Source organism: Cyprinus carpio, chromosome B7 (genome assembly GCF_018340385.1).
Source record: "Cyprinus carpio isolate SPL01 chromosome B7, ASM1834038v1, whole genome shotgun sequence".
NCBI lineage: Eukaryota > Metazoa > Chordata > Actinopteri > Cypriniformes > Cyprinidae > Cyprinus > Cyprinus carpio.
The window spans coordinates 38756802-38783669 of NC_056603.1; the positions used below are offsets into that span (position 1 = coordinate 38756802).

The following is a 26868-nucleotide window of genomic DNA, read 5'->3' on the forward strand; positions in this document are numbered from 1 at the left end:
AAGTGTTACCTGAAATGTATGAAAATTTTGACAAAATTTTTCACTGATATTTCTTCATGAATTTTAAAATTTCTGAATCTCCTTTAAATCTAATCTTTTTAATGAACAAGTTAATATTTTTATAAGTTTGTGTCCTTTCTGCAGCTTGAAAGCTTCAGTCCCTATTATTTGTAATTGCGTGCAAATTCATTGAAAATGTTAATATTCATGATATATTCTCATGAAACGTATAAACGTATCTGTCCAAATCTTTTTCTTTTGAGAATGAGAAGTAGTCTAGATGATCTGCAGGGCACATGTCATGTGTTTCAAAGACACGCAGTAAAAGATATTCCCTCCGGGCTGTTTGCTCTTTTTTGCATCATGCTCTAAAATTAGCTGAGAACACTGAGCTCTGAACTAGACTTCCTTCCCTGATCAACAGCCCCTCTGTCTCCAACTCCAACTAAAATCAATGTGCAGCTATTCATATCCTCAAGAGGTGTTTATGAACAAGTTATGCAACAAATTTTTTTAATACTTGGCGTAATTGATCTTTATGATTCAAAATATATGAATCTTTAATTTTGATTAAATTAAAATATTATTGATCTTATCAACATTTCTTGTTTTAGATAAAATGTAATATTTTTTTAACAATATAATTAATAATTTTGTTTTGAATTTTTATTTCAAAATTTATTTGAAATATTTTAGTTAAATTAAATTAAATTGTGATTTATCTAATCAACATTTAAAACAAATGAGATAAAAATACTTTAGTATGAACTAATCAACATTTATGATTAAGTAAAACAAATTAAAAAATATATTTGAAATATTTTGCATGGAATAAATTACTAAATTAAATTATACTATTTAATTAATGAAATTATTAATACATTTAAATCATTTATAACTAAAACTTACTTTTTTTTATTTGAAATGTTTCAGATGGAATAAATTATGAAAATTTACTGCATTGCAAAACATAACACGTGAAGAAGAATGCCATGTAAATATAATAAAATTTACTCGTTTTGATTAAGTTTCTTTATGTTTGAAGTTCAGTTTTGTTTTTGTTTTTTTTCTGTGGATTATTCAAAATCTACTTCTGATAAATCACTGGTCAACAAACTGGTCCAAAGCAAGGAATTTATTTACAAACTGAATTATGATTGAATTAATTTGACTTTTTTAAATCCATGCCACACATAAGGTGTGGTAGTGAATGAATTCTCTTGTCGGGTTATGAATGGGTAACTCCCAAATGAATTTCATGTTCTTCCCAAGTAAATATTTATGAGTGGCTGGAAACAGGGGATTGGTTGTTGTTGTTGCTGTGATGGAGTTTTTTTTATTTTTTTTTGGTACAAAAAAACAGAGTGTGTCCAGCCAATAGCCTGAGAGTAAAAAAGGGAGAAAACTGCAAGACTTGTCCACTTTCTCTCAGTAATTTGCACAGCTCGTCTGTGACCATGGCACAGTCTCGGCTTCTGCTGTTAGCGATCTGCTTTAGTGTCCTCCAGTCTGGATATGGCCATCCCTCTCGTTCCAAAAAAGCAGTTCCAGCTCGACACAGAGGTAACTTTTATGTCAGGACTGTATGTATTTCCTTAGCTGCATCAGATCCTTCAGAACTCTCCAATTCAATCAAGCTTTTGTAATGTATTGAATATTTGATCTGACCTCTGGTGTGTCGTTCTTCTGTTGAGATACAGCGACAGAAGACGAGGACATGAGGAAACAGATCGACAAGCTGTGGCAGGAAGTCAATTCCCTGAAAGAGATGCAGGCGCTGCAAACAGGTAAACAGTTATACACGACTGATTTCATTTAAAAAGCATGCTAATGCTGCAGATCGTTACTAAATATTATGCCTGTTTCACACCATAAGTGGCTGCAGTGCATATTGCTGACAAATGAAAGTTGACATCAGAAGTATCTCAGTGAAAGAGAAGTGCGCTTAATATCGTAGTGTATACTTCAAATCTTAAAAGTATTTTTATACAACTACTTGCACATAATATTAATGGAATATAATGGCACTTATGTGTACGTAAAAAGAGTACACTTTCATACAATGTTTCTTAACACTTAGGTATACCTTCTTTTTTTTTCCGGGACATTTTCTTTGATAAAGAAATGTAACCACAGTGTCCTCTGATGGAGGGAGTCTATGGAGACTCCTGTGTTCGTTGGTGCATCAGAAAACACACCTCTTTGGCAGAGATTGTCACAAATGGGCGGGACTTCCTTCAGTGACGAGTAAAGAGGGAGAATCTGAAATCGCTTGTTCTGAGAGACTGTTTATAATTTATTGGGATTATAAAAAATGAGTGGGTGGATTTTTACCATTATAGGCTGATTGTTTTCACTCACTGCAGCCACACAACTGTGTTCAAAAACCTTATAAAAGTGATTTTTGCATAATAGATCCCCTTTAAGAAAGCTGTTATTACAGTAACAGTAAAAATGCTTCATAAATACATATAGCAATATTTGTGTCACTGATTATTTGATATTCAAGACATGCTTGAAACTGCTATAAACCAGTGTACATGAGTGAATGCGGTTTTATATGTTTTAGTTTGCCTGCGTGGCATCAAAGCCCACAGGAAGTGTTACCTGGTTTCCGAGCAGGCCAAGCACTACCATGAGGCCAATGAGGACTGCATCGCGCAGGGAGGGACCCTGGCCATACCTCGAGACATCAACCAGAACGACGAACTCACAGACTATGCCAAACGCAGCTCACCCGCATCCAAAGATTTCTGGATCGGCATAACAGACATAGTGAAGGAAGGCCAGTATGTGGACGTGAACAGCCTGCCTGTAACTTTCTTCCACTGGGATCGCTCCAAGAGAGAGCCCACCGGAGGGAAGAGAGAGAGCTGCGTCGCGCTCTCGCTGGCAGCACAGGGAAAATGGCACGATGAGGTCTGTCGCAGTCAGAAGAAATACATCTGTGAATATCTGATCCCATGATGCTGATGACATCAAGATGCATGTTAAATGACAGCATGTCATTAAGCTGCTCATTAAAAATGAAACACTCAGTGGTAATGTACTGTATGATGTGTCCTCTTTATTCACTCGAACGGTAGAGGAACACTAAACAGAAACTTGCTCAGGTTTACAGTGCTTGTTTTTCAAGGCAATAATATATATATATATATATATATATATATATATATATTGGATAATGGTATCATGTATAATTTTTTAACATTTTGAACATAACATTTTGTCTTTGCAATCAGATAATTCTAACAATTTTGAATATTTTGCACTATCGATCTGTTGAGGTCAATTGTTAAAAAAAAAAGATGATGACCAAAAAAAGAAAATACAACAAAAGTTGTTTTTCAGATGAGCTAAACACACAGCTGTGTATTTACAGCATATAGATTGCATTATATCAAATATCAAACATTTATTTGTTTGTTTATTTATTTATTTACAAAACAAAAGAGGCAGCATTCCAACACTACAAACATTATGAATGAAGATGCAAACCATAAAGAATGATTATACAAGAATAGAATAAAATACAAAATCACCCCCTTTTATTTGAGTAAACATTAAAATAAAATAAAATAAAATAAAATAAATCACCACCTTTTATTTGAGTAAACATTAAAATAAAATAAATCACCCCCTTTTATTTGAGTAAACATTAAAATAAAATAAAATAAAATAAAATAAAACAAATCACCCCCTTTTATTTGAGTAAACATTAAAATAAAATAAAATAAAATAATGTAAAATAAAATAAAACACCCCCTTTTATTTAAGTAAATATTAGAGGACTTGTCTTCAGGAAAATCTTGTCCCAACATTTTTGTTAAGTTTAACTTACAAAATGAATTAAACCTAATAAATAAAAATATATATAGACATTTAAAAAACTAATAAAAATGACAACTAAAACTATAGTAAAAACAGAAAACAGAAAACCAGAATATTAAGAAATATAATAAATTATACAAAACACTAAGGTATATGAACCTTTTTATAATTTATACTTTTTAAAGGGTTATTATTTTATAATAACTATATAATTATAAATGCTGGGAAAGAAGAAAACACATTAAAACCACACTGGCATGCATTATATATATATATATATTTAATTAAGATTTTTTTTTTTCATTTTTTTTTTTTTAAATTTTTTTATTTATTTAAATACATGTAGGCTATATACTATTTTTTCTTTGTTATTTTATTATTATTTTTTTTTTATCTGGGAAAGAAGTGAACACAATAAAACCATTCTGTCTTTCATGAATGCAAAGGTCAGTTATATTATGACAGCAGACTTCAATCAAAATGTTGAAGTGTGATCTCAGGACAATTTTTATATTTCATGACTATCGTGCAAGGTCTCGCATTACGTCACAATATTTTCACTTTACTACTGTAACTGCCAGTCCACGCGTTCAGCTGTTTTATAACGTACACAGACAGAGTGTTGTCGGAAGTGACGCGGATCGGTGTAAAGTCTCGCGAAAGTGCGTGGCGGCCATTTTTCCTCCATTGATTGCTGTTTTTGCTTACAGTCCAAGCAGAAAGAAAGTAACACAGATTAAGTTGGATTAACGGCCATTTATCGCGCAAGTAGTTTCTTCGACATCGCCTGGTTTTAACTCACGCGCTCAGAATGGTGTCCGAGAGTGACTCGCAGAGCTCCTGTTGACAGCGGACCGCGGCTGGCTCGAGGATCCGATTGAAATGGTGCCCAGCGAAGAAACCCAGCTTGTGCCCAAAGAGGTGAGAGATAATCGACCTCAGAATAACACAGGAATCACACCTTTAGCTCTGTACATCGCACCGTGAGCCAGCGACTCGCGTTTAGATAAATACAGAGGGACACGTGAAGTGCGTGTCAGTGTTGAGCTCAGCGGCTAGCAGCAGTGTGCTAGCAGCAGCTCGGCTAACTATCAGTCAACAAGTCCTTCAAACAGATTGAAACCGCTAATAACTACTCGAGTCAGGTGGTTTATGTGATTAATAAGGCGGATAACGTGTTGTCGTGTGTGCTGTCCGGCAGTTAACTTTACACACAGCCTGGAAAAGTGTCCTGCTGGAGTGAGGCGCTAAAGCGTGCGCCATAGTTTGTGTTAGCAGCACAGATTAGACTGCTCGATTTAATCCACATCACTTTTTCCATGGACATGATTCGGAATAGATTAATAATTCAGGTATTTTAGGACTGCCCTCTACTTTCGTTTCTAAAAGACCGTGCGGTGTCAACACACGTAAAATCAGATTTAGATCCAGAACAATTTTACCTGGCAACACAGATACATTGTTTCAGATTGAATCCACATTACTTTATTTGAGCACATGATTCAGATCAGACGGGAATCGAGTTATTATTTTAATGTCCTGTAACTGTCAGGATTAGGGCTGCACGATGTGTCATTTAAGCATCGATATCGCGATTTGCACTTGCGATTTGGTCAGATATTTGGATGTGCGATATAGGCTGTCGTAGTTGATCCGTTATTCATTAACCGTACGGGCCAGATGTAGGCTGGCCTATGACGAATGTGATTCGCGGATTAATTGCACAGCTTAACCATCATAGAGTGAAAGTTTATCATTTGCATGTGTTTTTAAGTCCTGTCAGTTTAACAGGGCGCATATATGAGAGAGAGAGAGAGAGAGAGAGAGAGAGAGAGAGAGAGAGAGAGAGAGAGAGCTAGCGAGAGAGAGCCCCGGCGCGCGCGCTCGCTCACCTTCACCGTCTTCAAACAACACGAGCGCTGTCTTGCTCTCTCTCCCTCGCGCATATTAATCAAAATCAATTGACACGATGGTGTCGAGAAAAAAAAAAAAATATCCAGTGATGAAATGTTTTCTGTGTTGTCAAATCTTGTGCGATATCCTAAACTGCCGAGATAATTACACAACGCGTGCCGTACACGTCTGATTCGCGAACTAATGATTCCTTTGAACCGATTCAATTTAATGAATGGTTTAAACACCTGACCTTTCCAACACTGAACACACGAGACGTCTGAATTGGTGTATAAAAAAATCTGTAACACTTTACAATAATATTCTATTTATTAAACTATTTAACTACATTATTTAACATTTACTATTACTAAACTGCACTTCTACAACATTGTTAATTTCAACATTTAGGCTACAGCCTTCATTGTTGAAATCAAAAGTTGTGCAGTATGTGTTAACATAGTTAATGCACTGTGAAGTAACATTACCGAACAATGAACAGCTGTGTTTTTATAAACTAACATAAACTAAGATTAATAAATATAGTAACAAAAGTATTGCTCGTGGTAAGTTCATGTTAGTTAATATGTTAACAATTCAAACCATATCCTAAAGTTACAAACAAACAAATAATTTACTCTAATTTAAATAATACTCTGATGTTTAAATCATTTAAAATGAGAATGTAAGTGTGCTCGCCCCATTTTTGTTTGTAAGAAAACATTAGATTAGATTTCATATCGCAATATATATCGCAGAAAAATAAAATATCGTAATGTCATCTTTTCCCAATATCGTGCAGCCCTAGTCAGGATGTTTATTTTCCAGTCTTCATGCTAACTAATAAATAACTCATTTTGGAATAAATGTAAATGCAATTTTCAAAGTTATATTGGTAAAATCATTCCTTACTATTAGCAAGGACAGCCTGTTTTCTTGGAATGCATAAAAAAGCAATATCTGGAAATAATTAATGACAAGTATCATGGTACTTGTATATTACTTCAAGGTAATTTAAAGAAAATTCGTACTTGGAAGTAAAAACTAGTTTGTGACCAATTTGATGGCAAAAAAAAAAAAAAACAGACTGGTATGATATCACGTTTTAATCACGTTTTACCTTACCTTCCTTATTTTGGAACTTTTCAGGACTCAACTGAATTTTTAACAAATTAAAAACAACTACAAATGCACTCTTCAGAACATCTAACATGTTTGTGGAATTATGATTAATTGCTTAAATGAAATTTAAGCTTTGACTGAACGCTGATGCTGTTTGAGAAATCATTATTCCGGTATCAGTAATAATGGAAAGTCAAACACTATGATACTTTTTTATATACCATTTACTTTCCATTTTTAATATTTCTGTCAATAATTTATTAGACTAAACTATTCAATAAAAATATCAAACTAATGAAGACGGAGAATGGCTGTCAGAATAAAAGTCTCCCTTCTGACACTTAACGGCCAAACAGAAAAACAAACAGCCCCATGCTGAAGAAAAAAAATTATATTGGCTGATTTTCCAAAAATCAGCTGATAGCATTCTATTATCCTTGCTGATATGATATATAGCACTGTTATTATTATTTATTTTTTTGGCTCATTTTTCTTAGTTGTTATTGTGGGTGATTAAAATCATTGCATCAGGGATTCCAACTAAATTCAGAGCAGGATTAATCTGTTCAAACACATAACAACAATAAAAAAAGTAATTTGACTGTAGCCTGAAATGAATGAGTCTGTTTGATCCTATTTGATCTAATAAAGTGGTCTGCAGGATTAACATGACCTTCACTGGCTCCACGCCAATTACCACATGAATTTGTCTCAGTCTTTTATAGCGGGATGCAACACTCCCACGCTCTTCCTCTGGGCTGTGACAACACCTGCTGGAAATCAGTGATTAGTCAGCACTGAAGTTTATAGTCATATTTTATCTCTGGTGCAACCAGATTACTTTCATAGCACACTGAGCCTTTTCTTTCACCTAGTTGTGGCATTTATCCTGTGCCAGTGCTGAATGATGTGTGCTGATATCACAGAGGTTCATGCGATCACAGTACACCACTATAACCATGACACTGGAGCTGCATCAGAAATCCAAATAAAACTAAAATTGCAACAAGGCTTAGTGTGATTTTCAAATCGCAAATGCTGTGTTTTAATTTTTGGAAAGCAACATGCGCCGACCATCTTCACATACTAAAGAGAAGCGCTTGTCAACAAAAGAGAAGCTTTAAGGGCTCCCTGTGGTTTTCTATCAAAGTAAAAGTTTGATGGTGTAACATTTGTAAATGAGGTAATTAAGACATCCATTAATATTAGTAAATTATAAAATAAAATTATTAGTTGTGCTACATGTCGGTGCCAAATATAATTTTTCAGATATTTAGAATAAAAATTTTTAATTTAGTAATAATAATTATAATTTTATAGACATATTGATAAATAATCGCATAATTTTAGCCAAATTGTGCAGCCCTACACAAAGCATGCAAACCCAGATTTTTTTAAAATAACAAAATTGCAAAGGGGTTTATGCGCAGCAAACCTCCATATTATGTAAAACAGTTCACATCACTTCTGTTTCTGGTCTTTTGTATGTGATTCGTTAAATATGGAGCTCTTTTACTCAAGACATTAGGATATTAAAATTAAATAAAATACAACCACCACCAACAACAAAAACCCAACTAGCTAGGTTAGCTGATTAGATTTCCATTAAAGTCCATATATCATCAGTTCATACTGCTGTTAACACTTTCTCCGTCAAACAAATGCAAAGAGACACATTTTCTAGGCTTGTCAGGTGACATTCCCCATTAGATTTTTTTCCCCACATCATGCAGGCCTACATGGTACGCTTGAGCAAAGCACTTAACCTCACGTTGCTTCAGGAATGACGTCCGTGCAATTCAACTACTGTAAATCACATCACATCAAACCATTCAACAAATAACATCAGATGAAGCCCAATTTTATGGCTGTGGTTGCTGAGGCCCACGAAGTGCAGGCCAGTGATGCTGAGCTCTCTCTCTCTCTCTTCATTATCAAATTGGCTGGTTTTAATCTGCTCAGGATAGGCTCTTAGTAATCAAGACCATCCAATGTCAGCGGCGTTCAGTCAGGACATCTTCTAATGATGTCACTGTAGCTGTTATTTCAGATTTAATGTTCCTGCTTCACTCTTTGCACACATCCCCAAATTTCCTACAACTCTGCCTTTGTCCCACTGCCACACAAAGGCCTTACCCAGAGAACATCTGCTACCTTTAGATAGAAGAGGAATGTTTAGCATTCTAGCGAACGGGAAGACAAAACATAAAGCCAGGAAAGTTTCACAGTAGCTTTTGAAGTGTACTGTCTTTCGAGTCCAAATCGGCTTATGCAGAGCTCTTATTATGGTGCATGGTTGTAGGGTCTGCTGGCTGTTTCAAAGGACCACCTGCTAAAAGTAATTAAACCGTTTGACAGAAGGCTTGAGGGTGACTCATGCCCAGCAAGGGTGAGGCACATTTTCATATTAAGGCCTCACCAGCATTTTTTTTCACAGTAAATATCCCATAGGTCTGGTTTATGTGAAGGGTTGGTAAATGTAGTAATCTGTTTAAAATGTAAAATATCATTCATATTAACAAGGCAGCCGAGAATTACAATGAGACTTCCGTGGTTAAGATGTGTTCTTGGACACAATGCAAAGTGCACCAGTGTGCATCTAGTTGCAACAAATTACTTAAGAAAGCTCTTAATAATATTCTTAAAGTTATTAAAACCACTCTGAACACTTATAGCATAGCAGCACATTTTCTGTGAAAACGTAAAATAATAATTATAAAATAAAATAGATTTGATTCAATGTTTTGTGACACTTTGTATTTTAGTTTTTGTATTTTGTCTTTAACATATTTTAATTTTAAAATATCATAAATACACTATTGTTTAAAGTTTTTTGTTTTTGTTTTTTTATTGAAAATGTAATAGGCTAATTTTATTAAGCAATGTTGCATTAAATCAAAAGGTACAGTAATTCAATAATCTAACAAAATATTTATATTTAAAAAATAACTTTGTTTTGGACTTTGTTCATCAAAGAATCTTGAAAACAATGCATTATGGTTTCCACAAGAATATTAAGCAGCAAAAGCTGTTTTCAACATTGATAATCAGAAATGTTTCTTGAGCAGCAAATCAGCATATTAGAATGATTTCTGAAAGACCATGTGAGACTGAAGACTGGAGTAATGATGCTGAAAATTCAGCTCTGCATCATAAATTACATATAAAGCTATTTTCAGTTGTAATAATGTTTCAGCATATTACTGTTTTTACTGTATTTTGATCCAATAAATGCAGCCTTGGTGAGCAGAAGCAAAGTCCCTTTCAAGGAAAGTCTGTTCACTCAGCGGCTATATTTGCAATGCCTTCGGGCAGCTCAAACAAGACCAAGTCCTATCTAAATGAATTGGGGAATCCTAAAATCTCAAAAATTGCTCCCTGAACTCGCAATTAAATTACTTATTTCAAATCAGCAAAAAAATCTGAAGTGAACTGCCCCATGAATGTTGTTTCTAATGCTCAAATAGCGTTTAAAAAGTGTATTTTTCAGGCTAGACCACGCACAGTTATAACACGTTTTATGTGCGAGCGCATTGGATGTTCTAGCCTCAGGTTTCTATGGGAACTGGAGCTTCTAACGGCCACTGCAGTGACGTAATGACTTTACCAATCAGCGATTGACTCTTTTATTTAGAAAGTGGGACTATTCCGCCATATTGCGTGTTGTAGTTTCTCCCATTCATAAGTATAGGTGTGAAGCGTCTTTGTATAGTCTTTGGCAGAAGAGAATGGAAGTTAGTGTACATGATTCCAAAACTAGTCTGATGTCAATATTAATACTAACTCTTGAATACAAAGTGCTGCAGTTACCCATTGAATGAAAAGCTCTGTAGTTTTAGTGTTGTTGAGATAATTTGCTGCCCACATCTCATGTTCTGTAAAAGGAATGCAGGTGTTACTAGGTAAACAAAGGTGGCTTCATTGGGGGAACATCTGCCTTTACTATCTGCCACCACTTTGTTTTGCCATACTATGTAGAATAAAAGCAGGCTGGTTGACTTTCTCTTTAAAGTCGACCTATACAAACAATGCATGGAATTTCCCTGAATAGTAATCAGGTGCTTGCTTTGGGCCTTTGATTCAGGTGCTCTAATAGTGTTCAAAGGGACTGGAAATGCTAAGCAGGATCTGAGGCCCCACTGGCCCCTCTCTCTCTCAGTTGGTCTCTCGCTCTTTTTCCATTAGTTGGCGTCTGTGTGCCAGGTAGAAATCTTAGTTTACTTTCAGCTATTGATGTCATCCACATTGCACCACAAGCTCACCGTTTTATCACACCCCCACGGGACCAGAACATGAGCCTAATTACAACTCAGGCCTGCATCCAACCTGGGAACCTACACTGGAAATGTGTTGATTCGCTGGGCTGCTTAGTCCCAATGTGTAGCAGTATACATGTAGCTACAGATTCTGACTGAAATATTTTTTTTTTTAACCCTTTTGACTTTATAGGCAGTATAGGAAGTTATATTCCTCAGTCATCATTGGAAAACCTGGAAATATTTTTTACAAATTATTTTTCAGTCGTGGAAATGCCATGCACATTAAAGGGTTAGTTCACCAAAAAATTAATTAAAATTACCCCATGATTTAGAGCAGGGGTGCCCAACCCTGCTCCTGGCGATCGACTGTCCTGCGTTGTTTAGCTTCAACCCTAATCAAACACACCTGCCTTTAATTTTTAAGTGAGCCTGAAGACCTTAATTAGTTGCTTCAGGTGTGTTTTGATTAGGGTTGGAGCTGAACTTTGCAGGACAGTCGATCGCCAGGAGCAGGGTTGGGCACCCCTGATTTAGAGCATCTCCGATGCATCTCGATTCTCTCTTCAACCATTCTGAATCGATTCTGAGCTTGTTTATTTTTCCCGCATATGGCACATGTGCACGCTATGGAACAGTCTCAAGCCTCCAGGTTTTCATCCAAAATATCTTAAATTGTGTTCCAAAGACGAACAGAGCTTTTACGTGTTTGGAACGACATGGGGGTAAGTGATTAATGACAATTTTAATTTTGGGGTGGAGTATCCCTTTAACAGTCTGTGCTTTGTTTTACTTTAGATATGTTTTCATTTATGCCATTTGGAATGCAGTACTATTAGATGCACGAAACTTGCGCACTGACAGACTTTCACGTGCGCTTTTGTTTGTTGTCCTGAAGCTCAATTGCGGCTGCGGTTAAAAGCACTTGCATTTTCGAATACTTTTATATGAAATTGATGTACACACAGTCAGTTTTGTTTTCAGAGCAGGACAAAACATCTGATATCGAAATAGATCTGTGCATTAGTGTGAATGCAGCCTGTTGAAGCTGCCACTGTCTATGATCTCATCACTAATAATCAAACGGCAATAATGCTGAGGAAGAAAAGAAAAATCTTTAACTATTGTCTGTAAACTTTCGGACACTTAAAGAACACTTATTTTAAATAAGTAATTGTTGTAAAAAATAGCCTGCTGTGCTTATATAATAAAAAGTAATAGTTATTTTAATATAAATTTGATATTACATTTATATGAAAATGTAGCCATGTGCAGTAATATTGAAAACTGAGAATGTGGCGCATTGTGATATTGAGTTGATAATTGAATTGAATTGTGAAACCAGTGAAGATTCACACATCTATTTTTAAGATTGCAGTACTGACATACAGAGATTCCAACTATAAACAAAAAGCATATACCTAACTGCAATTTTGTTTAAGTTGTAAAGATGTATTTGCACAGCAGAAGAATTAATTGGGGGAAAAAATTTAGCTCAAGAATCGTTTTGGAATCGGATCCTGATTCCCAGAATCGGAAACGGATTGAATCGTGATGTGCCTGAAGATTCCCACCCCTGTTGTGTTCTGTGGTTGTTTAAAAAGTAGTAGAATTTAACATAGATGTACAGGATGTATGACAACATTGTGATGCATCGTTAATTGTAATCGAATTGAACCGTGGGCCTCTGAATTGTAATCAAATCGAATCGTGAGATACCCATAGATTCCCTCCCCTATGATTTACTTACCCTCAAGCCATTCTAGATGTATATGATTTTCTTCTTTCAGACAAATACAATCAGAGTTATATTAAATAATGTTCAGGCTAATCCATGCTTTATAATGGGAGTGGATGGTAGCCCAAAATTTTGACCTTAAAAAATAGACCTTAAAAATCATGGAAAATACATTGACATTTTTTATAGTGAATATAAATTGTTTATGTTCTACTTTAAAATATCTCTAAATAAAATTTAAATATGACTGAATAATAGGCTTATTTATTTGTTAAACCAATGTTTTGGCCATCAGTCTCAAGGTATTTGTATTTTAAAATATTAGTACACATATTTACAAGTGAATTAGTTCATTTCAAAGGATACCTGAGATAGACATTGAAAACTGCTCCCTCCAGAAATCTCTATTAAATTTTTTTCATCATAATAAATGGTTGCCAATATTTTTTGTATTTCTTTTTATATATATATATAATTTTATTGTTTTAATATCTAAATATTTCATCGGTCAAATTTTGTGGAAACCCTGATTTATATATATATATATATATATATATATATATATATATATATATATATATACATGCACATTTAAAATATGTAAAATACCTCAGTCTTCTGTAAATATTTTGGGTGAAACTAATCACAGATATTTTTGCTGTTTTATAATATTGGTTAAAATGATATATCAAAAAGAAAAGATGAATATCTCATGGATATTTTGATATGTATCGTCCATCCCTGCGTCGTTGAAAGTCTTCACTGAGATACAGATCTTGTTGCCCTTTGCACCTTGTCATAATGAATACCGCTCGAGCACAGGCCAACCTGTTTCATGTGAGCACCTAACGTTATTATCCCTGATAAAAATACCCTGTAATCTGATAATGCCCCCACTTGTGTTGACATCTGTGTGTCTTTTACAATGGCATCTTCACATTTTCTCCTCTAGATCTCCATTCTTCCCTTGCGTATTGACCTTTAACAGATATCAGACATCAGCACAGCTCAGATCATGATGCTCAGGGCTGGTTTGACTTCTCTTGAACTGTGTGTTGTTGTTGTTGTTGTTCTGTCATCAGGGTATATTTTGGAGTTGCAGGCAGAGCATTTTTGATGAGATGCGGAAGAGGTTCTCACAGGTAGCTGTGTTTGTGTTGCATGCGTGTGTTTATAGCATGGTGATTCATTTGACACTAACTCGCAAATGAAGACATCAGGAAAAAATCAGCTGGTTCGAGGAGAAGCTGAGGGCTTGACACTTACAGGCAGATGGGAATTTGAGGATGTAGTGTAAACATCTAATAAAAATGTAATTATCTAAATCAAAATAAAATAAAAACATATCTGATTGTCTTATCCAAAATAAAATATTTTAAAAATATAAAATCTTAAAAAAAAAGAAAATTACTTTGATTTTAGAATGATGTTTTTTGACAAGCTCAATGAGATTCACTCAGTAATATTTTTCCTGGAAGCTGGGAATTTGAGTGTATAGTAGGGATGTAACGATTAACCATGAGCCGGTTGATAATCGTTTCAAATATGTGACTATTCAAATCAGTTGAGATGCTAAACAAATCGCGATTCAGTTAGGGGGTAGGAGTTTATATGAATGCATGTCTGAGGGGTACTTACTGTCTTTAGAAGAGTTTAGATGGTATTTTTTCTTTTTATCTTGCCTCTGTATAATGCATATTAAAGTTCATAAGTGCAGCGCTGCTTCGTTTTAAGCACCACCTGCTGGCAGAAAGTTAATCTGCGTCTCATTCAGCTCGTCAGCTGTTTCATGCAGATGTTTTTATGTATAGTTTCACAAAACTGAAGTCGATCCATTCTGTTCTTGCTTCAAATTTTTGAAATTATACAATCTAATTTAAATTAAAAACTGCTCATGATGTATGTATGCAGCATCTTTGTTTAGATCATGATTAAAATGCAGTGGTTGCCTCTAATTTTAAATGGAAAGAGCACAGACAAAGCCTTATTTTGTTTATATGAAGATATTTATTTTATTTGTGTTATTTGTTTGATTTGAGGCTTTTTTTTTATTTCTATTTAGTTTTGTTATTTACATTTACATTCTATTTAAATTTTGTCATTTAGCAACTGCTTTTATCCAAAGCGACGTACTAATGAGGACAAAAGAAGCAATCAAAACCAACAAGAGAGCAATAATATGCAAGTTCTATATTAGTATATTATTATAGTTATATTTCAATTTCACAAAGAAATGTACAGCATTTTGGCCAAGCAATAATAAAAGGACACATTTAATTCATAATTTGTCTTAAATATAATTTTGTTTAGAAAAAAAAAATCACGAATCGAATCATGAAATCAAAATTGTGAATTTAATCGAATCGTGAGTTGAGTGAATCGTTACATCCCTAGTATGTAGTGTAAAAATGTAATTGTCTTTTAAGTGGTTAAAGTCAACAGGAATCAACATTTTACTTTTCTTAGTAATATAGAATATTCACAAATAAAAAATGTAGGAAGAGACTTGATTTTATCCATTGGGTATTAAATTGGTTTGGTAAAAGTGAGCGTAACATAGCAAGTTTTGTAGTCAATTGGACTGCACACTTTATGCAACGTCAATAAGTCACCAATGTCCAAGCTATAAAAGACAATCAAATTTTAAAAACCAATAGGTAAAATGACAAAAATAGAAGTTTTATTTAATTTATTTTTATAAAAACATACATTTAAAAAGTAATTAAAAACAAAAGGTTTAAAGTAAAGGACCCTTGAAACAGTCTAGTCAAGTTATTTTCAATGCTTTTCCCATCAGAAATATACCTAGAAGTGTTTTGCTTGCATCATTCTTGGTATTCTCAGTCAGCGCTTTTGGTAACATGATCAGTTCTTTAGCAGATGCTCAGACAGCGTATGAAAAGACCATGGCTTTGCTTTGTAAACAACACCCGCAATTAACCAACCACCACCAGTCATGGAGTCGACATTATAGCCTTGACGGCTTACTGTGGCCTCTTTTGAACACTAAAGCCATAACTTCACTTTTCAGAGCTAGTTTCGTAGTTACATTTAACTGAGTGTCGCTATGTTTATTAATATGTATGTTTACGGTTTTAATTGATTTATTAGTCAGGTTTGCTTGAGGCATGGTAATGTTTTTTGTCTTGTTTAACCTTGGTTTGTTCATGGTGGATTGCAGAAATCTAACCTAAGTAGCTTTGGATTATTTGAGTTCTGTGTTGAAGTATGTACATGCATCCTAGCTTTCCATTTCTTCCAGGATGTAACATTACGATCAGACCATTAGACGGTTCTCTGATGGTATTGCATGGCACAAGAAGACTGTTGCACTTTGCTTGTGTCATGTCTGATGGAAGTTCTCAGCACTGGAGCTCAGTTTAAACTAGGGATGTCAAATTTCGATTATTTCCATGATCAGCTTAACGGTCAATTAATCGATTAACGTTCATGCTGCAATATGCTCATTTTGTGCAGTTTACAAGGATGTGCCAAAGCCCCACACACACACACACACACACACACACACACAACGCTTTCTCAGTGCAGCGGAGCTAGTAGCATGATTATAAAATGAGAGTGTTAAGATCATTTGATAAAATATACTTTTGAGGTAATTTTAGTTTGTTGACTGTTTTCTATGCACGGAGACCGCTGAACGCGCCTCACCACCAATGTTTTTCCATGGTATTTAAAATAAAATTAGACGCGTCAATGATTAAGTGGCTGCGCTGCTGCAGCAACACTGTTGCTCCTCCACATTAATTTAGATCCAGCTGGATTCTGTCCACAGTGCACGGTAGGCCTATTTGTTTTTAAAAACTCCGGCATATAGTGCATTACGAGGATGTGGCTCACAAGGCTTTGGATATGTGAACGGCACAAATCCAAATGTTTCCTGCCTGTATTTGGCTATGGGGCCAACACTGGCGACATGGTGACGGAGTCATCTCCCATATGAGCAAACAAGTCCTTGATAATTGATAAGAAAACTAACTTTAGTTCGCTAGATAGAATTACTCAGCAAAACATGTCATCTTTCAGCGTTACTTGTTTTTTTTTTTTTCATTTTGTGCGCACACACACAAAATGCTCTTTGTGCTCTTGTAAAATAAAGCAAAAAAAAATTATATAATTTGTAAATCCGTTATCTTAACTATTTAAGTCGGATTTAAAGTCCCAAATCCATGCAGAAACTTGTGAGCGATGGCGTCACCGTTTAGTGACATCAATGTATGTAATAGGGATCCAGTGACGAGATCTGATTTGTGGTATAAAGATCTCGCGAGAAAATGTTAGATCGTCCATGTTGGATGCGCTCGAGCCCATAGCCTTTATTTACGCGGCTTTGAGTCACGATATCCTCGTTTCTTTTCCTAAATCTTCAAACAATTTGTTTATTTAGATCTTTGCACTTTTAACATCTCTTACTGTTAAACATGGGAAGATTAAAGATTTTATGCACAATTAATCGTTCGATTTAAAGATCATGATCTCAATTTCAAAAATTAAAGTTTTTTTAAAACATGGACAATTGCCACAATCTAATATTCCTGAAAGAACAACGTAATTCAGCTGTGTGCAGCCCTGCAAAATATGCTTTTTACTGAAGATTTTATGTTGTTTCTATTTCAATGTAGCAATAAATCATAACACGATTGTCTTTGAAAAAAGTGCACCGTCAATCACAGCGGGTTCTCGCATGAAACGCGACAACTAAACGGTTAAACCGACCAGTCGCCATCGATTGCATCTCTTGCGACCATGATTAATCGATCATCGATTATTTGTTGGCTTGTTTATAGTAGATTAATCGTTTGCATTTGTTGTTTAAACTGATGGTGTTTTGCTGAGGTGAGAGGCGCCACTGGCGACTACAAACCCGCTGGATATGTGAACGGCACTTTCTGCCTGGCCGAAAGACATGGTGAGATCCTCCTCAAGCAAAGATTTAACAAAACATGCTAACAAAGTTTTCTCAGGCGGATGATCCGTTGTGTCTGCTTCATATCTAGCAGCAATTTGTAGTTTACATTAGAGCCCACGTCTGTGATCTCAAATTCAAACACACACACACAAACTGAAAGAACTGATGCATGGCGGAAGGTTGCAAAATACACACTAAAAACATTTAATATTAATTTGCCTGAGGTGTGGGACCCGCCGCGCTCCTGATTTACAACAGCTTTCAGGCCGAGATCGGCTCTGGCCCATTATCTTCTCAACTACACCGATGCCGCCGACTGAACCGACAGAGACGCATTCCAGCCAGAATCAGCCCGAGTGTTATTGCTATCTGAGTATATATTTACATGTTATAACTTAAAAATTTGAATGTAATGCCTTTTTTCCTAATTGTTTTGCGATCAAATATTTTGTTATATTCACGTATTAAACTGAGACGATGCGCATCAAAGTTTTAGTGGAAAAGAGAGTTTCAAACAGTCCTCATCTCTGCGTGAGTTGGTGCTGATGAACGTTTTATGATAAACGCAGCTCAGCTGTGCAGCGAGAGAGAAATGATGGAGACGTAAGAAGGGAAAGTGCAGAAAATACAGCGTCTATTTCGTGCACAACTTGAACAAACTAGAACAGGTAAAGCTGTCAGCTGTGTGGAATATTGGCAATATCGTTAACAATTCTCGTTTATAATAATTACTAATATGGCTTCTTCTAAACAAGATCTTGGTCTCTGTTCTTTTAATGCGTGAACTTCATTATTTGAAGACTGTTTGAAACTCTCTTTTTCCACTAAAACAGTAATCGCAAAAAGCTCTGTGCTTTGTCACTTTTTAATAAAAAGTACCAGCTTTAAAATTATTCCGAATTCATAACGAAATTCAAACAATGCAGTTTTGGCGCTCCTTAATGGGGCAGGCGCGGTCGCTTTAGCGCCTCAGTTCGAGGGCAAGTGAACCCATTTAATCTTTCTCTTTACTAATATAGTACATAGTGAACATGAATTAACATCAAAAGGTAGGCTATTTTATAAGAGATCCTACAGTACAACTTACTGAAATGTCTCATGAAGGAGGAGCCCAAGCTACACACTAATGAACAACTGACTGTAGATTTCAAGCTGGAAAAGACATTTAGTTCCCACTTTAAGTGAACCTTAGTTCCCAGGTCATCTACAAGATGGATTAAAATGCTGATAAAGTCAAGAAAAGATAGGAGCCAATGGCTCCTTACTTGATTTTTTTTGTTTGGAGCCCTGATAATGTTTAAATTAATGTTTATAAACCATATATAATTCATTAATTTGCTAAATTGTAAACAAAAAAGCATCATGTATGTGTGTATAGTTTAATACAAAGTACCGAAAACCAATCACAAAGAGTTTTTATTTAATACATAATGCAGTGGGATGGGGGAAAACCGCCATTGTCTCGAGACCTGCTTTTTAAAAGTTGAACTTGCATTAAGTTTACATGGCTTTCTAAACATGAAGCTCTCTTGTGTGAGACGCAAGTGCAACGGTGATAAATGTCCCTCTAGATTAGAAAATGCGATAAATATGCGTTAGGCTTGTGTGAACGGCTTGGTTACAGTTTTGACGTAAACAACATCATCTCCGCATTGATGTTCTCTCTTTCCATAATGAAAAACATTAAGATGCAACGACACTTAACATCGCCATCGCATCTTGTGTGCCATTGATAAACGTTGTGGATTTTTATTTTAAATTCGACAAATATTTGAAATTTGAATTTTGTTTTTGACAGCCCTAGTTTATATTGTGTAGTGTACTAGAGGTCTGCATGGGTATTTGAAACTTAACCCTCCCAGTACTGTCAAATGTAAGACCAAACCCAACTTGTTGGGTTCTGGTTTCTTAAGGATGGAATACACTAAATGACTTTTAAATGTGGAGACTGACTGTGAATTTTTGCAACTAGTGTCGACTCATCCAGACTGCAAATTGGGGCGTGCTCCTGCCATTAATATATATGTTAATATGTTTTCAATTAATTCTAAACACGATCGTAATGCACACCTGAAGTTACACAGACAGCATCAGAGCCATGTTTTACCACACCTCTGCAGTGCTATGATCAGATGGAGATGTGTTATGGACTCTGCTCCATTCTCCAGCTAATTGTGTGCTGACCCAGCACAGAGCCTGTAGCTGCAGGTATCTCTCAGAGTAGGTAAGTGGATTAGGGCCTGTTTCTGCCGTTACCCACGCTGCTCTCCCCGCCAGCGGAACATTAGCACGTCCAGACCTGTGGCTAAATTGCTAGTACATGTTGTCCCTCAGGTAGCACAACCATTTCTTTCACACTAACTGAATCCTGAGACGAGATGTGGGTTATCTGCAGTACATCAGGTTGATTATTTTCTCTCTGAAGTTTTTTTTTTTTTTGTAGTATTTCTGCATGTTTAGACTTGCTCTTTGTGTTGTGTTCCAGACAACATCTTGTCTGACTTGTTATTTGTTGTTCTGATTGTTTTTCACTACCTCTCACTCTTCATCCTCGCTTATCTCTCTTTTTTTCCCCCCTCTGTCTCAAATCTGCACCTGAAGGCTCCTCTGGACCAGGCCAGTGAGATGTCCCTGGTGTTGTCCGGTTTTGAGGCGGGGAAAAGGAATTTCATGCAGCTTACGGACAAGGAAGGGGAGCAGCCTCAGATTGCTTCAGTAAGTCACCATATCAGCAGTTTAACTGGGTTTAAAAAAAATTTTTATTAATTTGTTCTATAATTCATTTGTTCTGTGAATCGTTTGTCTATCTAATCGTTCTATCTGTTGTTCTATCCATTGTTCTGTCATTCTTTTGTTCTGTCATCTATCTAGCAATCTGGCATGGTATAAAACTAGATGGTGAGCATGGCATGTTTAGCATTATTCATGTGTAACTCTCTTACAGGATGAATCTGGCACTGCAGACAGCAGTGGTCTTGATGACAGCTCTCAGGATCGCTTCATCGGACCCTTACCGCGGGATGGTACTGTCGGCTGCAGCAGTGACTACAGCAGCCCCAGTTACTCGTACTCCTCCATACTTAACAAGTCAGACACAGGTAGCCCTCCTTTAACATGCATTGGTCAAGAAGAAAATGCCAACTTTGCCACATAGATTTATTTGTCTTGTAACCTCTGCTTTCAAGGTTATGTTGGTTTGGTCAACCAAGCAATGACCTGTTACCTGAACAGCCTCCTGCAGACCCTGTTCATGACCCCTGAGTTCAGGAATGCACTCTACAAGTAAGTAGTCTGTGTCAAGTTTAGTGGGATAACTAGTTTATATGAACTAGATTCAAGCAACACACCAAGATAAAGCAGAGTTCCTGCAGCCATGCAAAAACCATGGAAAAAAACAACTGTGTTTTTAATGTTTCTGCACCAGTTGGGAGTTTGAGGAGTCGGAGGAGGATCCGGTCACCAGTATCCCGTACCAGCTCCAGAGGCTGTTTGTGCTTCTGCAGACCAGTAAGAAGCGCGCCATCGAGACCACAGACGTGACCCGCAGCTTTGGCTGGGACAGCAGTGAGGGTACGAGGTTTCACTTAATGTCCCTTTGGGAAACTTTACCCACATTAATGCTGCTGTTATCAGATAGCAGGAGGAGCCTTGGATAATGTGAAACTCTTTTCCTTGTTTGTCTTGCAGCCTGGCAGCAGCACGACGTCCAGGAGCTTTGCAGAGTCATGTTTGATGCACTAGAGCAGAAGTGGAAACAGACAGAGCAGGTATGTAATGCAAGTCCTGCACCCTCATCACATGATGCTAATCCACAACCTATGAGATCTCTAGACAAGGACAAAAGACCCAGTGTTGAGTCAAATAAAAAGAATTTAAGACAGTTCCAAGCTTTTTCTGCTGTGTTAACAGCAGCCGAGTCTGGCCTGGTGGGTTTCACTCATTCAGCGTGGGTTGGGTCAGGAGCCACGCACTGAATTCTGCAGATTTTCTTCACAAGTTTGCATGTTTCTACACTCAGCTCATTGTTCTCTTCTAAGCTGGGTGATGTAAGACTTTAAATCTCTGTATTTGTGTCAGTAAACTAGTTATTGAAGTGAATACATGTCTCAACCTCTTTTTTGGGGTTTGAGTTTATAGCAGGGTCTGACATGCCGGCCAAAGCAATTTCTAAGAACTAGCAATGACGAAAGCTGACTGTGTGGTCGCCTCACCTCGCCTGCATCTGGGCCAAAAAGTTGAACACTGCAGAGACTAAAAGCCAACAGTCAACTGCCCTGCATAAGAAGAAATAACACTCCATTCCAGCAGGTGGCAGTATTCTGTATTTGATCAAAACTAAGACTCCAGATATGCAAACTGTAAAAAAGCAGCGCTTGCTTAACATTTTCCAATATGAATAATGTTGATCATTTGGTCTTCACTTTATTCAGGCATTCATGTTGTAATGTCTCCGTAGCCTCTGATCATGTGAACTGCATGCAAACGTGTATAGTTGATTAGATGTACTTGCTTCTGTTGAAGCACAAGATTCTCTAATCATGCTGGAGAACATGATCATCAGGTTTCACACAAAGTTGTAGAACTCATGCAGCTGAAGCTCTGCTGTCATTAATGCACATCACATACCAAAGACATTATGAAATTCAGTTTCACTTTTTCAACTCTCAACTTTTCACCCAACTTATGCTAACAGTATCATCTCTAATAGGAAAAATGTAGTTAATTAGAAAATTGTTTGCAACTGGACTGACTCCAAGTTTAATTCTGAATGTGTGGGTGTTTAGTGAACAGTTTTGTGATTAGTGGTGTATGCAAAGTGTTTTGATGTACTGTCTTTTGTTTTTCCAGGCTGACCTGATCAACCAGCTTTACCAGGGCAAACTGAAGGACTATGTGCGCTGTTTGGAGTGTGGCTATGAGAGCTGGAGGATTGACACGTACTTGGACATTCCTCTGGTCATCAGGCCCTTCGGGGCCAGCCAGGCTTTTGGCAGCGTGGTGCGTCCGGCTGTCATTATGATCATTTTTTGTAGCCATTGCTGTATAGCTGACTAGCAGATGTAGAATTAAATAGTAAAGGAATTGTAAATTGTAGTTGTTTTATATAGCAACAAAATTGATCAGTTTTTCATCTATTTAGATTTTATTTCAGTCAATGAAAACAATGTTTAATAGTTTTAGTTTTAGTTAACAATGACATCACTTGTACTAAATGTCAAATGCAATGTCCAAATTACAGTGGAGCAAAAAAACAGCAGTCTGAAACAATTGTCTAAATAGTTCTTTAGTAGCAACCTCATTGAACTTTTGATCGACATGTTTGTCCTCACTGTCCACTGATTTTATGTCGAACAGGAAGAAGCCCTGCAAGCTTTCATCCAGCCTGAGACTCTCGACGGTCCCAACCAATACTTCTGTGAGCGCTGCAAAAAGAAATGTGATGCCCGCAAGGTGATTCAGATCACAGATGACGATTGTGAAGTCCTGTACCACATTTCAGTTTCTGATGCGGTGTTTTTTTTTTTTTGTCTCCAGGGTCTGAGATTCCTCCATTTCCCATACCTGCTGACCCTGCAGCTGAAACGCTTCGACTTTGATTACACCACTATGCACCGCATTAAACTCAATGACCGCATGACCTTCCCAGAGGAGCTGGACATGAGCCCCTTCATCGATGTCGAGGATGAGGTGAGACAGCTTTATGAAAAAACATACACAGACTTGTGGCTCGTGACGATACATTGAGGTCTTAAGACACAAAACGATCGGTCTATGAAAGAAACTGAACAGTATTTATATAATTTTTTACCTCTGATCGTGTTAAGTCTTATTATTCAGTGTTTGCTTAAACCAGTAGGTTACCACTAGTGGATTTTGAAAGTGTGTAGTTCTGAACATGACACATCATTTTGATGCATTAATTGCGTGTTTTGACTGTGCAGAAATCACCTCAGACAGAGAGCTGCACTGACAGTGGGGCGGAGAATGAAGGAAGCTGCCACAGTGACCAGATGAGCAATGATTTCTCCACGGATGATGCTGTGGACGAGGGCATCTGTCTGGATAACACCAGCACCGCAGAGCGGGCGCTCAAACCAAAGGTCACCTCATGTCCTGTCTGAACCCTAAAGCTGAAGTACTGTATTGAACTCTAGAAGATGAAAGACAAACATGCTTTTTCTTGTCTCCCTTATAGAGCTCCTTGACCTTTGAACTCTTCTCGGTCATGGTGCATTCTGGGAGTGCTGCAGGTGGGCACTACTATGCCTGCATTAAGTCCTTCAGTGACAGCCAGTGGTACAGCTTCAATGACCAGCACGTCAGCAAGGTCAGCCAGCTAGCATCAGTCTTAGAGGAATAGTTCACTCAGAAATAAAAGTACTGGGTCTCATTCACTAATAATTGTGTGGATTATTCTTATATGGGGTGTAACGGTACACAAACATGACGGTTCGGTATGCACCTCGGTTTTGACTTCACGGTTCAGTATGATTTCAGTACAGCAGGGAGAAAAAACTAAACATAAAATTGCTTTTTTTTTTTTTATTAAACAGTGGTTTATGAAACAAATTGCACTTTCTTTAAATAATAAATTATAATTACAATTTTCTTCTGCCTATGCTCTAAACTATAGGGAGCCCTCATACATTACTAAAATTACAGTTAACAACAGAGGCCAAACATAAATTTATTTACTGTTTATTTTTAAATTTAATAATCAACACTCAACTTAAAACATGTAAATTGCACATAATGCAGTTTTTAAATTAATTTATAAGTTATACAATTTTTGTTTTTGAAATATATTCATTTACACAGTGGCTGTCACAACTTTTTCATACCAGATTTATTTAAGCACGCATTACATAATTAAAACATCACTAACAAGAAAAGTAAAATATAATGAGTATATAATATATTGCGAAATGCTCTTCTCTGCACTTCATTTCTCTAGCGAACTAACAAGCTGTGGACACTGATGTCTTGCCTGAGGTAAATGAAATTAGGGTGACCATATGTCCTCTTTTTCCCGGACATGTCCTCTTTTTTGCCCTAAATTTAAGTTTGTTATGAATGAAAAATGTGTGTGTCTGGGATTTATTTATTGGTTGGAATGGATGGTTTTTTTCAATTTAGGCTAAATTGGCTACCAGATTGTCTTGACCCTTCATTGTGATTTCTGACCGTTCAACTGCAGTGTTTTCTTGATCCTGCTCCTGCTGAATTTCTGACCATTACTGCCAGCCGCTATCAATCAGCTGGTTGGATGCAGGGTTGCCAAATCCGTATTAGTAAATAACAATGTATAAAACTGGAAGTTTCCAATAAAGTTTCACTCGTGCACTGGTTAAAACAATTTGTTCAGTACACATGTGTTCTGAACGAAAGACCTGTACCAAAGAATTTCAGTATGAACGTGTGTACCGTTACACCCCTGATATACACATTTTTCACAAACAAATTCCGCCATATTCACAGATTTGTTATTAACTCAATTCTAACGTTAATATTTTATTTATAATTCTTATTTTGTATAATTTTTTTTGTATTTTGGTCCTTTTTGCAGCTTGACAATATAAATTTTATATAAATTTATATCTATTTTTGTTTGTACAGAAAGAAAGAGAACTGTACAGGATTGGAGGGTTATAAAACAGGGTTGTAATTTGTGTTCTCGCCATCATGTGTGCATTCCAGATCACGCAGGATGACATCCGGAAGACATATGGTGGATCCTCAGGGAGCAGAGGCTATTACTCCAGTGCCTTTGCCAGGTGTGTGAAGCCTCCTAGTCCTACATTTGTGATCTCTGAAATGCCAAAGAAAACCCTTGTAAAACATAGTATAATGTAAAGTATATCATAATATAAATTTTATCAAATCTTCTAATTTTACGCCCCAACAGCTCTACAAATGCATACATGCTCATGTACAGACTAAAAGACCCCTCCAGGAATGCAAGTAAGAAATGGAATTTACCTGGTTTGAATGTTGCAGATTTATTTATTTATTTATTTATTTTCTCAGTATCAAAAAGCATTCCCACTGATCTCGCTCCCTGTCTGAGATTCTGGAATTTAATGGACTCTGTGTGTGTTTTGCAGAATTCCTGGATGTGGAGGACTTCCCAGAGCACATAAAGAGACTGATGCAGCGAGAGAAAGAGTCTGAAGAACAGGAGAAGAGGCAAAGAGAGATTGAGCGCAACACATGCAAGGTAAACTGCATAAATATACTTTGGCTCTGTTCCAAACCCTAATGAGCTGCCTACCTAGACAGCATTTTAGGAATCACAGGTGCGCTCTTAATGCAAAAACTGTTCCAAGCAGTGCGCCACAGAATTTGACCTCTGAAGAGTTTAATTTAAGGCAACATTAAATGTGTTAAGCCACAAAAATTTGATGGTGGTGAGGGTCGAAGTAAATATAGGCAAAGATTTTGCAAAGCACTGTAAAAAATATTTTTCTAAGTTGTAAATAAAGCATATTAAAGTTTTACAGGATAATACTTTCTATTTCTACAGTCTTTCTACTATAATTCTGCTTTCTAATTACATGTTTAATTCAGTGTGTTAATTGCTGTTTCTTTGTAATTATTTGTGAAATTTACTTACAATTTCTGAGTGAAAATTGGGTTAGGATAGTATGTTTCATCAGCGCTTACACATCTTGACCAAAAACATCTTTAGACTGTGGGGCAGAGTTTGCAGGGGAAAAAATCATAGGCATGTATTGCTAGATGCCTTATTAGCAGCTGTTTCTATGGGCCACTATATGTAAGCCATCTTCCATATTGGAATGGTCAAATCTGGTCCGTGAACACTCGAGAGCAACTTGAATGTGTGTCTGCAACCATATTTATATGCATGTATGAATATATTTGTATGGTTTTATCTGGTCCGTGAACACTCGAGAGCAACTTGAATGTGTGTCTGCAACCATATTTATATGCATGTATGAATAAGATGACATTAAAAAGTTACAAATGTTTAGAGATACTCCACCCCAAAATGAAAATTTTGTCATTAATCACTTACCCCCATGTCGTTCCAAACCCGTAAAAGCTTCATTCGTCTTTGGAACACAATTTAAGATATTTTG

At 36.5% G+C, this 26868-nt stretch overlaps 2 protein-coding genes across 4 annotated transcripts in view; both read left to right on the forward strand.

Annotated features, from left to right (window-relative positions):
- The first annotated feature begins 1355 nt into the window (after window positions 1-1355).
- LOC109063080 (tetranectin-like protein) lies at window positions 1356-3049 on the forward strand. 2 transcript variants are annotated; one of them, XM_042728563.1, is made up of 3 exons: window positions 1356-1563; window positions 1695-1787; window positions 2570-3049. In XM_042728563.1, the coding sequence occupies exons 1-3, from the start codon at window positions 1458-1460 to the stop codon at window positions 2965-2967; spliced, it is 597 nt and encodes a 198-aa protein (XP_042584497.1). In that variant the 5' UTR covers window positions 1356-1457; the 3' UTR covers window positions 2968-3049. The 2 variants fall into 2 exon arrangements, with proteins under 2 accessions (XP_042584497.1, XP_042584498.1); XM_042728564.1 differs by having other exon boundaries at window positions 1361-1563; window positions 1701-1787.
- A 1395-nt stretch (window positions 3050-4444) lies between these two features.
- The window catches only part of LOC109057467 (ubiquitin carboxyl-terminal hydrolase 47-like), a 33871-nt gene continuing 11447 nt past the window's right edge, over window positions 4445-26868 (forward strand). The window contains exons 1-14 of one of the 2 annotated variants that reach the window (XM_042728565.1): window positions 4445-4752; window positions 20369-20482; window positions 20712-20865; window positions 20953-21049; window positions 21192-21337; window positions 21455-21534; window positions 22616-22765; window positions 23123-23218; window positions 23303-23455; window positions 23710-23868; window positions 23964-24095; window positions 25466-25542; window positions 25674-25729; window positions 25873-25985. In XM_042728565.1, coding sequence (XP_042584499.1) covers window positions 4714-4752; window positions 20369-20482; window positions 20712-20865; window positions 20953-21049; window positions 21192-21337; window positions 21455-21534; window positions 22616-22765; window positions 23123-23218; window positions 23303-23455; window positions 23710-23868; window positions 23964-24095; window positions 25466-25542; window positions 25674-25729; window positions 25873-25985 — 1566 coding nt within the window. In that variant the 5' untranslated portion in view covers window positions 4445-4713. Of the gene's footprint in view, window positions 4753-16762; window positions 16778-20368; window positions 20483-20711; window positions 20866-20952; window positions 21050-21191; window positions 21338-21454; window positions 21535-22615; window positions 22766-23122; window positions 23219-23302; window positions 23456-23709; window positions 23869-23963; window positions 24096-25465; window positions 25543-25673; window positions 25730-25872; window positions 25986-26868 lie in introns of those variants that run through there. The other variant, XM_042728566.1, reaches the window with a different exon arrangement.